The 16,814-nt window shown below is 43.3% G+C and overlaps 1 protein-coding gene across 2 annotated transcripts in view; it reads left to right on the top strand.

Moving 5' to 3' along the window:
* Positions 1 to 2,707: 2,707 nt before the first annotated feature.
* LOC140429570 (dual specificity protein phosphatase CDC14A-like) overlaps positions 2,708 to 16,814 on the top strand; it is a 206,064-nt gene continuing 191,957 nt past the window's right edge. The window contains exon 1 of one of the 2 annotated variants that reach the window (XM_072516747.1): positions 2,708 to 3,056. In XM_072516747.1, the coding sequence (XP_072372848.1) occupies positions 2,924 to 3,056 (133 nt within the window). In that variant the 5' untranslated portion in view covers positions 2,708 to 2,923. The remainder of the gene's footprint in view (positions 3,057 to 16,814) is intronic. The other variant, XM_072516748.1, reaches the window with a different exon arrangement.

The raw sequence follows: 16,814 nt of genomic DNA, 5'->3' as shown, positions 1-16,814 counted from the left end.
TACCTGTCAGGCAGGGAGGAAGTGGTCGAGCGAGGGAACCGTGGTTTACTAAAGTAGTTGAATCACTTGTCAAGAGGAAGAAGGAGGCTTATGTAAAGCTGAGACGTGAAGGTTCAGTTAGGGCGCTTGAGAGTTACAAGTTAGCCAGGAAGGACCTAAAGAGAGAGCTAAGACGAGCCAGGAGGGGACATGAGAATTCCTTGGCAGGCAGGATCAAGGAAAATCCTGAAGTTTTCTATAGGTATGTCAGGAATAAAAGAATGACTAGGGTAAAAGTAGGGCCAGTCAAGGACAGTAGTGGGAAGTTGTGCGTGGAGTCCAAGGAGATAGGAGAGGCGCTAAATGAATATTTTTCGTCAGTATTCACACAGGAAAAAGACAATGTTGTCGAAGAGAATACTGAGATACAGGCTACTAGACTAGATGGGATTGAGGTTCATAAGGAGGAGGTGTTAGCAATTCTGAAAAGTGTGATAATAGATAAGTACCCTGGGCCGGATGGGATTTATCCTAGGATTCTCTGGGAAGCTAGGGAGGAGATTGCAGAGCCTTTGGCTTTGATCTTTATGTCGTCATTGTCTTCAGGAATAGTGCCAGAAGACTGGAGGATAGCAAATGTTGTCCCCTTGTTCAAGAAGGGGAGTAGAGACAACCCCGATAACTATAGACCAGTGAGCCTTACTTCTGTTGTGGGCAAAGTCTTGGAAAGGATTATAAGAAATAGGATTTATAATCATCTAGAAAGGAATAATTTGATTAGGGATAGTTAACACGGTTTTGTGAAGGGTAGGTCGTGCCTCACAAACCTTATTGAGTTCTTTGAGAAGGTGACCAAACAGGTGGACGAGGGTAAAGCAGTTGATGTGGTGTATATGGACTTCAGTAAAGCATTTGATAAGGTTCCCCACGGTAGGCTATTGCAGAAAATACAGAGGCATGGGATTGTGGGTGATTTAGCGGTTTGGATCAGAAATTGGCTAGCTGTAAGATGACAGAGGGTGCTGGTTGATGGGAAATGTTCAGCCTGGCGTTCAGTTACTAGTGGTGTACCACAAGGACCTGTTTTGGGGCATCTGTTATTTATTATTTTTATAAATGACCTGGAGGAGGGCGTAGAAGGATGGGTGAGTAAATTTGCGGATGACACTAAAGTTGATGGAGTTGTGGGCAGTGCGGAAGGATGTTGCAGGTTACAGAGGGACATACATGAGCTGCAGAGCTGGGCTGAGAAGTGGCAAATGGAGTTTAATGCAGAAAAGTGTGAGGTGATTCATTTTGGAAGGAGTAACAGGAATACAGAGTGTTATAACCTGCCTGCTTACCATTGGCTGAGGACTAATGACAATCCCACAATCCTGTGGGAGTATGAGCTTCCCCAATGAGGGGGCCGGAGAAATCAATAGCAGACTCACTGTATAAATAAAGCTGGCCAGTTTGGAACCAGCAGGAAGGAGCTGCTGCTGCACATTAACAGCAGTATTGGGCTAATGGTAAGATACCTGGTAGTGTGGATGAGCAGAGAGATCTCGGTATCCATGTACATAGATCCCTGAAAGTTGCCACCCAGGTTGATAGGGTTGTTAAGAAGGCTTACGGGGTGTTAGCTTTTATTGAGTTTTGGGGCCATGAAATCATGTTGCAGCTGTGCAAAACTCTGGTGCGGCCGCATTTGGAATATTGCGTGCAGTTCTGGTCGCCGCATTATAGGAAGGATGTGGAAGCATTGGAAAGGGTGCAGAGGAGATTTACCAGGATGTTGCCTGGTATGGAGGGAAGCACTTATGAGGCAAGGCTGAGGGACTTGAGGCTGTTTTCGTTAGAGAGAAGGTTAAGAGGTGATTTAATAGGGGCATACAAGATGATCAGAGGATTAGATAGGGTGGACGGTGAGAGCCTTTTTCCTTGGATGGTGATGGCTAGCACGAGGGGACATAGCTTTAAATTGAGGGGAGCTAGATATCGGACAGATGTCAGAGGTAGGTTCTTTACTCATAGTAGGGGAGTAGAATGCCCTGCCTGCAACGGTAGTGGACTCGCCAACATTAAGGGCATTTAAATGGTCATTGGATAAACATATGAAATAGTGTAGATGGACTTTAGATTAGTTTCACTGGTCGGCGCAACATCGAGGGCCGAAGGGCCTGTACTGCGCTGTAATGTTCTATTCTATTCTATTCCACTGTGTTGCAATACACTTATGGCACTATAGGGACTATCTTCTAACATGAACTTGTTTGGGAGCATTGTCCACCAAGCGCAAAGTTTGTAATTACTTGCACTGTTGCCCTTGTTTTCTGATCAGTTTGTAGCCTGATCAGTTAGGGCTCATACCAGCAAGATAAAGTCAGAACATTAACCCACATTTTCCATACCCAAAATGTCCTATGGCTCCAGTTCTGATGTTTTCTTTGCTGATACATTTTCATTGAAAACTTCAGTAGCTAACATGAGACATTTCAATCAAGATTAGAATGCAAACTTGACTGTCTCATCAAATAAGGATGATCAATATTCATCACCCACCCTTTATAGTGTCACATTTCAGATGACGGAAGAGACTATTGGGGGGAAAAACACTATAAAAGGTTGTCACGCCTTTATTTTTAGTAGTAATTTTCCAGGTCGACGATATTTTAACGGAGTAAATCGTGGCAACGTTGTTTTTGTTTTGATCATTTTAGTTCTGTTTGAACACAGGAGAAAAGGGCAGCAGCTGAACTTCCACCTCATCTATCTTTGCCCTTCCTCCCGTGCGGCACGTCACTCAGGAAAAACGGGGGAGGGCAGAGCCCGGGACTTGCTGCAGAAAAGACGGCAAGAGGGAGGCTCCTTCTCGGGTTGTGGATGGGGATCCGCCATTTACGAAGCTCAGCGCCATGCCCGAGCTGATGTGAAGCAGGGTGGGTGCCGGGCTCTGGCCGTCATGAAGAGGAAGAACGAGAAGCGCAGAGGCTGTGTGTCGAAGCGGCGCTCGGTGAGGAAGAAGCCGGAGGAGGAGCAGCCTGCGGCGGCAGCGGCACTTGCGGCTGCTACCGATGTTTACATCAGGGTGCAAGGTGAGGAGAGCAAATGTCACGGTACAAAAGCGGAACAAATCATCTGTTGTTATTGGTGTGTCTCAAATACTTGGTTCCTATAGTCTGGTTGCTGCGGATGTAAGGAGCTCTTGAGGAAAAAAAGCAACTGCTTCAACCATTTTTATTTTCCGTTGCTCCCCTCGTTATTATTTAAATATCAAGACAGGGTCTGTCGTTTATGAGAATACTTCTTTGCAAAGCAGAAATCAGAAATATATATGTTTTTTTTTAACATGCACTTCTCACTGAATGTCACTGGACAATGGTTCACATCTGCCAAACATGGCATTTTACCAGAACCCAGCATGAAACCGGCGCGATGGATTAGACAAGGCAGTTGGAAATTACGTGTGTGTTATAGTAATCATTTGTTTTATTTACGTTGCCAAGGACGCGATTATTTTTTTTCAAAAATAAATCTTAACAAATGGGTCTTAAGGAAGAGTTATAAAGGTTTGGATATGTGTATTAAAATTGGTGCTAAAAAGGGATTGTCATCAGTGATTTCTGTTTCGGTGAAGGGAAAGATTTAGGAGAAGCAGTGAGCCATTCTCATCACTTGTGTATTTTCAGAGCATACATGCATCATGCTGCGTGAACACCACCAGTTGTTATGTGGATGTAAACATTGGCCCAAAGTTTTCTGCAGTGCTATTTGATGACAATTATTTTATCATGATTTCAAATGTGAGATGAAAGAATATTTAAAAAGTTTCCGAGCAGAGGTTATTTGTAATGCATATGCGTAAATTTGATCAAAACAGTTGAGGGAGTGAGTAAGTATTCTCAGGTTTGCGATTGAACAAGGTATTCCACAGAACAGTTACCCAGTCTATGTTTGGTCTACATGACTGTAGACCAGACCACACCCTGAGCAGCGAATAAGTACAGTATTCAAAATTAAAACAAATAAATTGTTGTTTCACCTTGAAACTCTTCGAGTTGTTCCATAATGAAGAAGACTATCATGATGAGAATTACAAGTAGAAGTAAGTGTAGAATAGTAATCCAATCAAGGGGGACAATGTTGCAGAGTTGATCGTTTTATTCGTCATCTGGACTCCCGGATTAATAATTGCCTGAAAAGCTGCATGAAATATCTAATACATATGTTTATGTTATATTGTTTCATTTTGTTTTTTAGTCTAGCATAATGGACCTACTTAATATAAGTGATTCAGAATAATTTTGTAAATTACCTGCTGGTTTAAATCGTGATTTATTGCTAATTGTTTTAAAGCAGTGTTGCTTGTTGTGGTCTTTATTTATAGTGCTGAAAGATTTTGCCACCAAGACAATGAAAACCAGTAGCCAGCTTGATTGGCCATAACCCTCCCATTCCTCATATCAATAGTCTGATGGATATATATGCATTTATTGGTACTGCGCCTGTAAGTGTCTATAATGAACTTGGAAGGAAAATGAGGAAAATTGTGTATGGCAAGGGGCTACATATATTAGTTACACAGTTGTACATGCAAACTTATTTCAACAAATATTATTACAGAAAATTCAAGCTACATCTGACATTCTGAAACTTGTGAAAACCATGGTTTCAGCTAAGTTTGTTCCTAGAAATAGTACAATTTATAATGGCAGTCAGGATCTATGGAATGTGTTAAAGTGGATCAAATTTGCTACAATAATGGGACATACGAAAGAAATACATAAATACTTCATGTAACATAATTTGTTAACTGAAGTTAACAGTTTGAATAAATTGGTCACATTAATGATACTATGTATCTTGATAATGTACATGCTGTTAAAACAACTGTCATATGAGTCTACCACAGTTAATTTACAGCAAATTTAGGGGATAGACTGAACCACTATTTCTAAATTGCATCAGTAAGTTGGATTCTGAAACTCAAGGCACATTAACTACATTTTCATATACCTAACTAGAAGGAATATTTTCTTAATGGTGAGAGAATGTGGAATATAGATACATTTCAGTACCCATATGTGCAAATCACTAAAGCTAGTGCACAGATACAAAAAGTAATTTTTTAAAAACCAAGTGAAATGCTAACTTTGTCTTGAGGGGATTGGAATATACAAGTGACGTAATGCTTCAGTTGAACAGACCCTTGTTTAGATCCTGTCTGGCATATTGTATCTGTTATGGGCAGTGCTCTTGGAAGGATATGTTGGCTTTGTTGGGGTTACAGTGCAGATTCACCAGAATGATTCCAGGGCATAAAAGGTTGAATTATGAGGACAGGCTACATACACCTGGCTTGTATTTTTTGTGTGTTTAGAGCAGTGATGGGAAACCTGGGCTAGTGAGTGGGCCACATGAGCAGCCCTTCTGCACCTCCATGGGCCACAAAATTGAAATACGGCTTGCTCACTAACCGTGACCCCTTGAATAATATTAAATACATTGAATACACACCAGATATTTCCTAAGTTATAGGAAATACTTGATCATCTATATATATTAATAGAACTATCATCTTCAAATGCTAAAAGCAAAAGATGTATTTACACTTCGGATGCAAAGGGAGTGTACAGCTCTTGCAGTCAATCTTGTGTGCAATCGACGTGCACCTCACTTCACATGCCCTTGCTTTTTGTGAATATCACTTCAGTCATGCCATAAATCAGTGGAATGTGGCATTCGTGCGCTTGGATAACAGTCAACAAAATGTCTTGTGGGCTACACTCAAAATCTAGATGGGCTGCATGTGTCCTCCGGGCCGCGGATTACCCATCACTGGTTTAGAGGATTGACTGGTGATCTAATTGCAGTGTGTAGAATTATGGAATAATTCAATAGGTTAGAGAGAGGAGTTTTTTCCCAGTGAAAAATACAGAACAAAAAACAAATTCAATATATTAGAGCAGGATTTTTCAAACTCTGGGCAACTGGGTGCGGGTCGGTTGTGGGCTGGTGTTGGGAGGGTTGCGGAGCGATCGGGCGCAGTGTTCTCAATTGCGGGAGAAGCTCCCTACAGCCATGACCGTTTTTAAAAAATGCCGGCTGCAACCGGCTTTCCCACGCAAGCCTAAGGCACTTGAAGAGTAAACATGGCGTCTCCGAGGACAAACCTCTTGATCTTTTTCAAAGGATGCGGCGAGAACTTAAATCATCAGCTGAAGTCCTTAGCAGAAATGTTACATTGAATGACTAAGCACAATTAGCCTCTTATATGGTAGCTTACTGGGTAGCTAAATAGAAAATGCCTCACACTGTAGTAGAGAGATGAATTCCCCCTGCAGCAATAGCCATCGTTCGTATGGTTCTACATAAGCGTTTAGCTGAAAAACTGAAATGCTTAGTGATAACACAATGGCCCACCGAATGTGTGAAATTGCTGAGAATTTAGAAGCTCAGCTTATTTCTCATTTAAAGTCAGCACAGGAGTTCTCAATACAACTGGATGAAAGTACAGAGTACAGATGTGTATGTTTGGCACAATGAATTTGTTGAGATATTGCTGTGCTGCCTGACATTACCAACCAACATGACTGGCGCAGAGATTTATGAAGCGTTGAACAGTGACCTGATTGGAAAGTGTGGGCTCGACTGGGTTCATTGCAGAAGAATCACAAGCGATGGGGCAGCCAACATGACTGGGAAAAATAAGGATTAAGGAGACAGCTGGTCAGGACATTGTTTGGAATCTTTGTTTATTCACCGTGAAGCATTAGCATCAAAAGGAATTCCATCCAACCTTGAAGTTGTGTTGAAAGGAATTGTGAAAGTTGTGAATTTCAATAAACGCAGCAAACTCAATTCCAGGCTTTTTGAGGCTCTATGTGCTGATATGGGGGCCTAGCTTAAATTTATTTTCCACACAGAAGTACTTTGACTGTCAACGGGTTGGGTGCTTGACCGATTTGATGAACTGAGGTATCAAATTTACACTTTCCTCCTTGAGAAATCGTCCCCACTGGCTGATTCGTTTGGTGATGAAACTTGGATGTTAACTATGCCTTACCTTGCAGACATCTTTTCAATTCTGAATGCACTGAACCTCAAATTGCAAGGGAAGGACGCTGATTGCTTTCGACACTGTGAAGAAATAGATGCTTTCCAAAAGTCATTGAAAGTTTGGCAAGTACAAAACCAAAACGACTCCATGTTCCCCCACACTGCTGTGACACATGGAAGAAAACAGTGTTAGTAAAGGAACTATCAATAGACTGGTAAGCCTTATTCAGTTGCATCTGACTGTGTTGATCAACAGTTTTTGTCGCTACTTTCCAGAGGAGAAGATTCAGATTTTGAGAGCGAAGCAGTAGCTGAAAAATCCTTTTGAGTTTGAGACCCCAGAGTTATTATTAACTTACAGCTGACTCCAAATGAAGAGACTGAGCTTTTCACCTCACCTGTGACAGCACATTAAAAACATGCCACAAGTCAATGAGGCTATCAGCATTCTGAGTAGCGTCTCCGTCTCCGAGGAATATCCAGTGCTGAATAAAACAAGCGTTTTGTTGCTTTTGCCCTTCTCAATGACCTACATGTGTGAGGTTGGGTTTTTGTCCTCACAAAGATGAAGATGACACAAAGAAATTGGCTGAACTCTGCACCTGATTTGCGCATAGCCCTCCCCTCCTGTCAACCTGATTGGATTGAGATTGTGAGAACCAAGCAGGCTCACGTCTCGCATTAAAGGTAAGAGAAAATAGTGTGTTGTGAATGTCGGCCGGTGTAGGTCGTGAAGGTTAGCCGGTTGGTAAAAATGTGCCCCGAGAAAAATAAGTTTTAAAAAAAAAAACACTGGGTTAGAGAGAGGAGTATTTTTCTGATGAAAAATACAGAACAAAAATAATCTTAAAATTAGAGCTAGGGATTCAGAAGTGATATCAGGAAGTGTTGAGGGATGGGAAAATTTGGAATTCTCTCCTCAAAAGGTTGTGAATGCTGGACTAATTGAAATTTTAAGACCGATCAATACATTTTTTTCGTTGGGTGAAGGTCTGAAGGAAGAGGACTCGAAGGTGGATAAGTGAAGTTGAGATACGTCAGGATTGAATTAAATGCCAAAACAAGCTTGGCGAGGTGGCCTAAAAATTATGGAACTAGCTGAACAAAGTACATCAGTGGACCAACCATATGCCTTTAAGGATGTCAGCGTGTCACTGTATATATCAATAGAAGGGAAAAAATGTAAGTATTGTGTGTTCCAGTCTTAGGTTCAGATTTGCATCAGCAAAGTGAAAACAACAGCTCCACGTGCTCCAGGCATTGCAACAATAAAGACAGTTCCCATGTGCCTAATCTTACTGAATGAACTCACAATTTGTATACCCAATCCCTTGTGCATGATTGGTGCCTTGTGTCTTGTACTGCAAGTAAGTCAAGGCCTTAAAGATTACAACATGGAGTGCAGTGAGGGTTCATTCTGCATGGTAATGGCAGGAACTAATAGACCTCTTTAATAGAAGTCATGATATGATGGCAAGGACAAAACATGATTAAATACAGTTACGGCACGATGAACAGCGCTAGTTCATGCTACATGGTATGAGAAGATACGAGATGTTCAACAAAGAGTGAAGAGAGTGCAACAAAGTTACAGCATCGGGCAGTGATGAAAATGCGGCTTGGTGACTGAAGAAAAGCTTTGGAGACACCGTGTCGAACAAGTGCTCAGACAAAAAAGCTGGTGAGCAAATGGAACCCTTGTGAGATTGCAGCACATAGCCTGTTGGTTCATTGAGTGGGACAGCATGTTAGAGACCAACACCGGGTTAACTCAGTAAAGAGAGGCAAGCGACCAGGACATGGGCTGGATTGATAGTGACCAAGGGGGAGTCAAAACATGTTTCAGAATGTAAATCTCGTGCAACATGTAGTTGTCATCACACCGTCAGAAGTGTTGGCACAGGGGAAAGTGCCTCTGCGAATTCCAAAGTCATGCATCCACAGACCTGGAAAGCCATGGCAAAACATACTACTATGAAATTTTCAGCATACAACGATTCATTATTTCCACGTGCAGTGATCCATAGTGCTGGAATGCAAGTAGGATCAATCATCCTGGGTGTCACAGATATTCTACATCATGGAAACTAATGGCAAAATGATGGCAGGTGTACCAGCATGTTGAGGTCTCTTTAACAATCTATTGAATCAGTCAGACATCACAAAGCAGATCAAACTCAGAAGTTACTAATATCACCTCAGTTCATGATCTAACATCGAAATATCCAGAATTTGACAATATTGACAGTTTCCAGAGAGTTGCAGCATTACACTTCCAGGAGATTGCAAATCCCATCTATTGATCCACTATGTAAGCGCAGGATTCACACAAGTCAAATTGCTGGTGAAACAGGACTAAATGGTAAAAGATGGAATCATTAGAAAAGTACAAGAGCCCACCTTGGTGCAGCTTGATCATGTGCGTCATAAAGAAAGATGGATCATTGAGAATATTCCTCGATCCACTACATTTAAACTCAGTTTTGAAACATTGCCCTTACAAAAGAGTCATATATTTGAAGCGTTATTATAATAATAATCTTTATTAGTGTCACAAGTAGGATTACATTAACAGTGCAATGAACTTACTGTGAAAATCTCCTAGTCGCCACACTCCGGCACCTGTTCGGGTACACTGAGGGAGAATTCAGAATGTTCAATTCACCTAACAAGCATGTCTTTTGGGACTTGTGGAAGGAAACCGGAGCACCCGGCGGAAACCAACACAGACACTGGGAGAACGTGCGGACTCCGTACAGACAGTGATCTAAGCCGGGAATGGAACCCGGGTCCCTGGTGCTGTGAAGCAACAGTGCTAACCACTGTGCTACCATGAAATCCATGATGCAAAATTCTTCTTGAAGCTTGATGCCAAGCATGGTTATCGATCAGTACATCTCATAGAGAAGTCCCAAGAGCTTAATACATTTCGTACCCCATTTGGACAATATTACTGTCAAAGACTTCCTTTTGGGTTCTTGGGTAGCCAGGATTTCCTCCAAGCTCAAGTGGACTGCATACCCCCCCCCCCCCCCCCCCCCCCCCCCAATAACCAGGCCAGCAACAGGCACGCGGCAATGCCATAAAGTGCCGAGCACTAGGCTTGTGCTGGTAGCAGAGCGGACTCCCCCTGGCTAGCATCAGGCTTGTGACAATGCCCTGATGTGAGGGGGAGACAGCCATGATGAAGACAGAATGTGTGAGGCAGGCTGCCTTGGTGACCCCAGGTAAGCAAAGTGAATGAAAATAGGAGATTGTAAGGGTTGGGGAAGATTGGGGGGGAGGGGGGAGGGGAGGGGGAGGGGGGGGGGTGGGGAAGATTGGGGGGAGGGGGGGGTGGGGAAGATTGGGGGGAGGGGGGGGTGGGGAAGATTGGGGGGAGGGGGGGTGGGGAAGATTGGGGGGAGGGGGGGTGGGGAAGATTGGGGGGAGGGGGGGTGGGGAAGATTGGGGGGAGGGGGGGGTGGGGAAGATTGGGGGGAGGGGGGGGTGGGGAAGATTGGGGGGAGGGGGGGTGAAGTATGTGACCGTGTGGGGGAAAGTATGTGATAGTGTGGGAGGAGGGGGGAGTGTGAGAGGGTTGGGTTGCGCACTTCAGGGGAGGGAGAGGTGAGAGCATGTGAGGGCCAGGTTGCATGGTGGGAGATTTTGTGATGGAGTTGCAGGGTCCACTGGAGGGAGAGTTTGAGAGGAGAATGGGCAGGAGGAGTGAGTGTTGTTTGAAATCCATTATCCGAATCACAGCTGCATAAATAAACTACATTTTTGAAGAGCTTGTACCTGACAGAAATATGGGATTGACTGAGCAAAATCCTGTTCTTTCAGACACTTTATGAGCACTTTTATTCTTTAGCAATATGAAGTGACACTATCAATCTGGCAGTAAAGATGCAGAAAATTGAAGGTAAGACAAGAGGAGAAAGCTAGGCAAAAATGCAGAGTTTGCCATTTTACTTTTAAAGTTTGAAGTATTGAACAGTGCACATTCATTCTCCTCCACCAAAAGGATGGGTGAATTATCTGATAACTTAGACTCGATTTCTGGAGATACCTCATTGGCTGAAAAAGTTGAACAAGAAGTGGACTCTGAAATGACAGCGGACTACAAGATATTGCTGATCATGAAATTTCCAAAGCTCATAATAAAGCTATGTGTGCATTTGTGCAAAGATGTAAATTATCTGGAACAATTGATTCTGTGTTATCGGCTCAGTTTGAAAAGGAATGTTCATTGGAGCAAAGTGCTGAGACGTGTTGTTGCCCCAGTCAAACAGCTGTCTTCTTTGTGACTACCTCTGAGAGGACATATGAGTCATCATTGTCAATTCGAAGAGGTAATTTTTTTTAGCTTACCTTTAATATCTTTGTGAACTTGATGAGCTTCTCAATGAGCATTTGAAAATCAACATTGTGGCTCAGGGAAGACCAACCTTTTAACGCACCAAACATATAATGACTTTATCACTGGAATGGCAGGGTGGCTCAGAAACAAATTCACTAATGAAGTAAAAGATCCAAATACTATTCCATAATAGTTGATTCAACACCAGATGTGAGTCATGTGGACCAATTAACATTGATTTTAAGATATGTGATATGAAGTTGTAGAGCGATTTATTTGTTTTGTCCAGCTACAATCCCACACTTCTGGAGATAACTGTTTTGGAAATCATTGCAAATTTAGGTTTGGACATCAAAAATAGTCGTGGACAAAGCTTCAATAATACCGCAAATATTCAGGGCTATAAGCAAGATTGAACAATGCAAACCCCTGTGCATCACCAGCTGATTTGTCCGTGATGGTCTTCGGGCAACATTTCCGAATTTGGAAACCATTCTGAAAATATTTTGAACAATACCTGGCACAAATGTCCCCGGTAAATATTCTGCTTATTCTGTATCAAAAAAGTTAAACGTTATTTGGAAAGTACGATGAGTCATAAACATTTGATGTTCAGCAATATGGACAATTGAAAGTACGTCTTTACAAGGTTCTACCTGCGATGATGTATTTGCCAATTTTGTGAAGAAAAAGTGTAGGAAAAAAAGGCTACCTAAATTGCATTGTCAACAAGGGATGAAGCAAGAACAATCTATAAAATCTGACCCTCTCCCATAATTACAAAAGATTCTACACTAGAAACCGTGGAAAACCATCATTGAATAATGGCCTGTTTCAATTCAGCATGTTCACGAACATGTGAGTCCATTTTGGCCTTGTGACGAGCTAGCATGTCCTGGGGATTCATTGTTAAAGGCAGGCAGGCCATCATACCCAAATCTTTGTGACCTGATATTCTTTAACAATCTCATCACTCATACATAGGCATAGATCAGTTGAGAAGTCTTAAAAGAGAGCATTGTCTGGGTATGAGCAATGACATTGAGTGACGTGTCAGAGAATGTACCAAGTGAGAACAAAGAACCACTGAATCTGCATGAAGTTCCTACCCATTCTTAGTTCAAAATTTCGTCCAGCCTCTTTCATGGTAATGACTTCATCGTCATCATTGACTACTATTTGGCAGCATGGTGGTGCAGTGGGTTAGCCCTGCAGCCTCACACCGAGGTCCCAGGTTCGATCCCGGTTCTGGGTCACTGTCCATGTTGAGTTTGCACATTCTCCCCGTGTTTGCGTGGGTTTCACCCCCACAACCCAAAGATGTGTTGCGTAGGTGGATTGGCCATGATAAATTGCCCCTTAATTGGAAAAAATGAGTTGGGTGCTCTAAATTTAAAAAAAAAAAAAATCATTGACTACTTTCCAAGCACCCCATTTTTGAAAAATGGGATGATATGTCAAGCAAAACTATTGCCCCGATACAATAAATTTTCAGTTTATTTGGCGTGTCTTGAGAGATCATTTCAGATAATAATTTACTGGTAAGCCTTTTCTGTTTTTAAAAAATTTAGAGTACCCAATTATTTTTCTTTTCCAATTAAGGAACAATTTGGCGTTGCCAATCCACCTAACCAGCACGTCTTTGGGTTGTGGGGGTGAAACCCTCGCAGACACTGGGAGAATGTGCAAACTCCACGGACAGTGGCGCAGAGCCCGGATTCAAACACGGGTCCTCAGCGCCGTAGTCCCAGTGCTAACCACTGCACCACATGCTGCCCCTGGTAAGCCATTCCATTTCAGGATATGTGTGAGAAGTGTAATATCGATCACACCATCTCTCCTCATTACTCTAGACCTAATAGCCTAGCTGAATGAATGATTAGCATGGTAAAATCCCTAATCCTCAAATGTAGACAGACCAAGAAAGATCTACACTTTGCACTGTTATACCTGAGAGCAACACTATTCCATCACTGGCAGATCTCATGTTTGACCACTGTGTACTAAGTTATCCACTCTTAACTATTCTACTCTCTCAGAATCTAGAGAGCAACTTTTGAAACGACAAGGGAAGATGACCAACATGTATAATAAAATGCAGGTAATTGCCAAGTTTGCAGTTGGGGCAAAGGGTTCGCGTCAAGATCCCACACAAGGCACGTGCAACCAGCAAAGATAGAAAGGATTTTTTCAGAACCAGACGATATAGAAGCAGAAGTAGTTTGCTTGGCCCATCGAGTCTGTTCCGCCATTCAATGAGATCATGGCTAATCTGAAATTATCCTCAACTCCACTTTCCAGGGTTATCCCCATAATCCTTGATTCCCTTATTGATTAAAATTCTGTCTATCTCAGCCTTGAGCATACTTAATGACCCAGTTTCTACAGCTCTCTGTGGTAAAGAATTCCAAAGATTCATCACCCATCTCTGTTTTAAATGGGCGACCCCTTACCCTGAGATTATGCCCTCTGGTCTTAGACTCGACCACAAGAGGAAACCTCCTCTCGGCATCTACCCTGTCAAGCTCGCTGAGAATCCTATATATCTCAATAAGGTTACCTCTCATTCTTCTAAACTCCAATAAGTACAGGCCTAATCCTATCAACCTCCGCTCATAAGAAAACCTCTCCATAACCGGGATCAACCCAGTGAACCGTCTCTGAACTGCCTCCAATGCCAGTATATCTTTCCTTAGATAAGGGGACCAAAATTGTTCACAGTATTCCAGGTGTGGTCCACCTAATGCCTTTTATAACTTCAGCAGGACTCCCCTATTTTTATGCTCCATTCCTTTAAAATAAAGGCCAACATCCCTCTTAACCTACTGAACTTGCCTGCCAGCTTTGTGATTTATGCACGAGGACCCCTAAATCCCACAATGCTGCAGTTTTCTGCAGTCTTTCTCCGTTTGAATAATATTCAGCTCCTTTATTCTTTCTACCAAAGTACATAAATTCACATTTTCCGACATTACAATCCAGCTACCAAGGTTTGACACACTCACTTAACCTGTCCATATCCCTCTGTAAACACATTGTGTTATCCTCACCACTTGCCTTCCCATCTATTTGGTAATAGTGCATTCACTTCCCTCGTCCAAGTCATTCATATATATTGTGAATAATTGTGGCCCCAGCACTGATCCCTGTGGAACTCCACTAGTTACAGTTTGCCACCCTGAAAATGCTCCTCTTGTCCCAACTCTGTCTTCTTTCAGTCAGCCGACCCTCTATCCATGCTAATATACAAACCTCAACACCATGAACTCTTATCTTATTAAGTAGCCTTTTGTGTGATGCCTTATTGAACGTTTTTGGAAATCCAAGTGTATTACATCTACTGGTTCCCCTTCATCTACCCTGCTAGTTAGCAGCTCAAAATAATTCTAATAAATTGCCAGGCATGATTTCCCCTTCATGAATCCATGCTAGCTCTGTTTGATTATATTATGCATTTCTTTTTTTAATAAATATATTTTATTAAAGTTTTTCGATCAAACAAAAATTTCCCATTTTACAACTTTGTAATAATATATACATTGATTGTTTTTTAAATAAATAATATGCTAACTAACGGCAACTGCCAACAACAAAATAAGAAACAACAGAAATAGTAACTAAAATAGTAACTTCGTAACATCTAATATATAAACACACACAAAACCCCTGAGGACCCAAATGAGCCATCCCCCCCCCCCCCCCTCTGGGTTGCTGCTGCTACCTTTCCTATTTTCCCTTATCGCTCTGCGAGATAGTCGAGGAACGGTTGCCACCGCCTGGTGAACCCTTGAGCCGAACCTCTTAGTGCGTACTTCATCCGCTCCAATTTTATGAACCCTGCCATGTCATTTATCCAGGCCTCCACACCCGGGGGCTTAGCTTCTTTCCACATAAGTAGAATCCTTCGCCGGGCTACTAGGGACGCAAAGGCCAAAACATCGGCCTCTCTCGCCTCCTGCACTCCCGGCTCATCTGCAACCCAAATATAGCCAACCCCCAGCCTGGTTCAACCCGGACCCCCACCACCTTTGAAATCACTTTTGCCACACCCATCCAGAACCCATGCAATACCGGACAGGACCAAAACATGTGGGTGTGGTTCGCCAGGCTTCCCGCGCATCTCCCGCACCTATCCTCCACTCCAAAAAATCTACTCAGCCTTGCTCCAGTCATATGCGCCCTGTGTAGAACCTTGAATTGTATCAGGCTGAGCCTGGCACACGAGGACAAAAAGTTTACCCTACTTAGGGCATCTGCCCACAGCCCCTCCTCAATCTCTTCCCCCAGCTCCTCCTCCATTTTCCCTTCAGCTCCTCTATCATCGTCTCCCCCTCGTCTCTCATTTCCCTATATATATCTGACACCCTACCATCACCCACCCATGCCCCCCGAAATCACTCTGTCCTGGATCTCTTGCGCCGGAGCTGCGAAATCCCCTCACCTGTTGCCTCACAAATGCCCTCGCTTGCATTTAGCGAAATGCGTCCCGTCTAAGAACAAGTCCTTCAATATCGCAATTCCTGCTCGCTGCCAAGATTTAAATCCCCCATCTATCCTTCCCGGGACGAACCTATGGTTGTTTCTTATCGGGGACCACACTGAGGCACCCGTCACTCCCTCATGTCGTCTCCACTGCCCCGAATTTTCAGAGTTGCCACCACCACTGGGTTTGTGGTGTATTTTTTCGGGGAGAACGGCAACGGTGCCGTCGCCAGTGCTTTTAGACTAGTTCCCCTACAGGACGCCATCTCCAGTCTTTTCCACGCCGCTCCTTCCCCTTCCCTCATCCACTTACATATCATTGACACGTTGGCGGTCCAATAATAATCACTTAGACTCGGCAGTGCCAGTCCCCCTCTGTCCCTACTGCGCTGCAGGAACCCTCTCTTTACTCTTGGGGTCTTTCCAGCCCACACACAGCTCATAATACTCTTGTCCACCTTCTTAAAAAAGGCCTTTGTAATCAGTACAGGGAGGCACTGGAACACAAAAAGAAACCTCGGAAGGACCACCATTTTAACCGCCTGCACCCTGCCCGCCAATGACGGGGGCGCCATGTCCCACCTCCTAAAGTTCTCTTCCATCTGCTCTACCAGTCGTGCCAAGCTAAGCTTATGCAAGGTTCCCCAGTTCCTGGCCACCTGGATCCCTAAATACCGGAAATCCCTTGTTACCCTCCTCAACGGTATCTATTCCCCTGCCCTGTTCCCCGGGGTGCATCACAAACAGTTCACTCTTCCCCATATTCAATTTATATCCTGAAAATTCTCCAAACTCCCTGAGTGTCTGCATTATCTCAGGCATCCCCTCCACTGGGTCCGCGACATACAACAACAAATCATCCGCGTATAATGACACCCGATGCTCCTCTCCTCCTCTAATTACCCCCCTCCACTTCCTAGAACCACTCAGCGCTATGGCCAGTGGCTCAATTGCCAACGCAAACAGTAAC

Source organism: Scyliorhinus torazame, chromosome 9, assembly GCF_047496885.1.
Source record: "Scyliorhinus torazame isolate Kashiwa2021f chromosome 9, sScyTor2.1, whole genome shotgun sequence".
In the NCBI taxonomy this organism is placed as follows: Eukaryota; Metazoa; Chordata; class Chondrichthyes; order Carcharhiniformes; family Scyliorhinidae; genus Scyliorhinus; species Scyliorhinus torazame.
The sequence above is the reverse complement of the archived record's forward strand: the minus strand, read 5'-3'. Positions and strand labels throughout refer to the sequence as shown.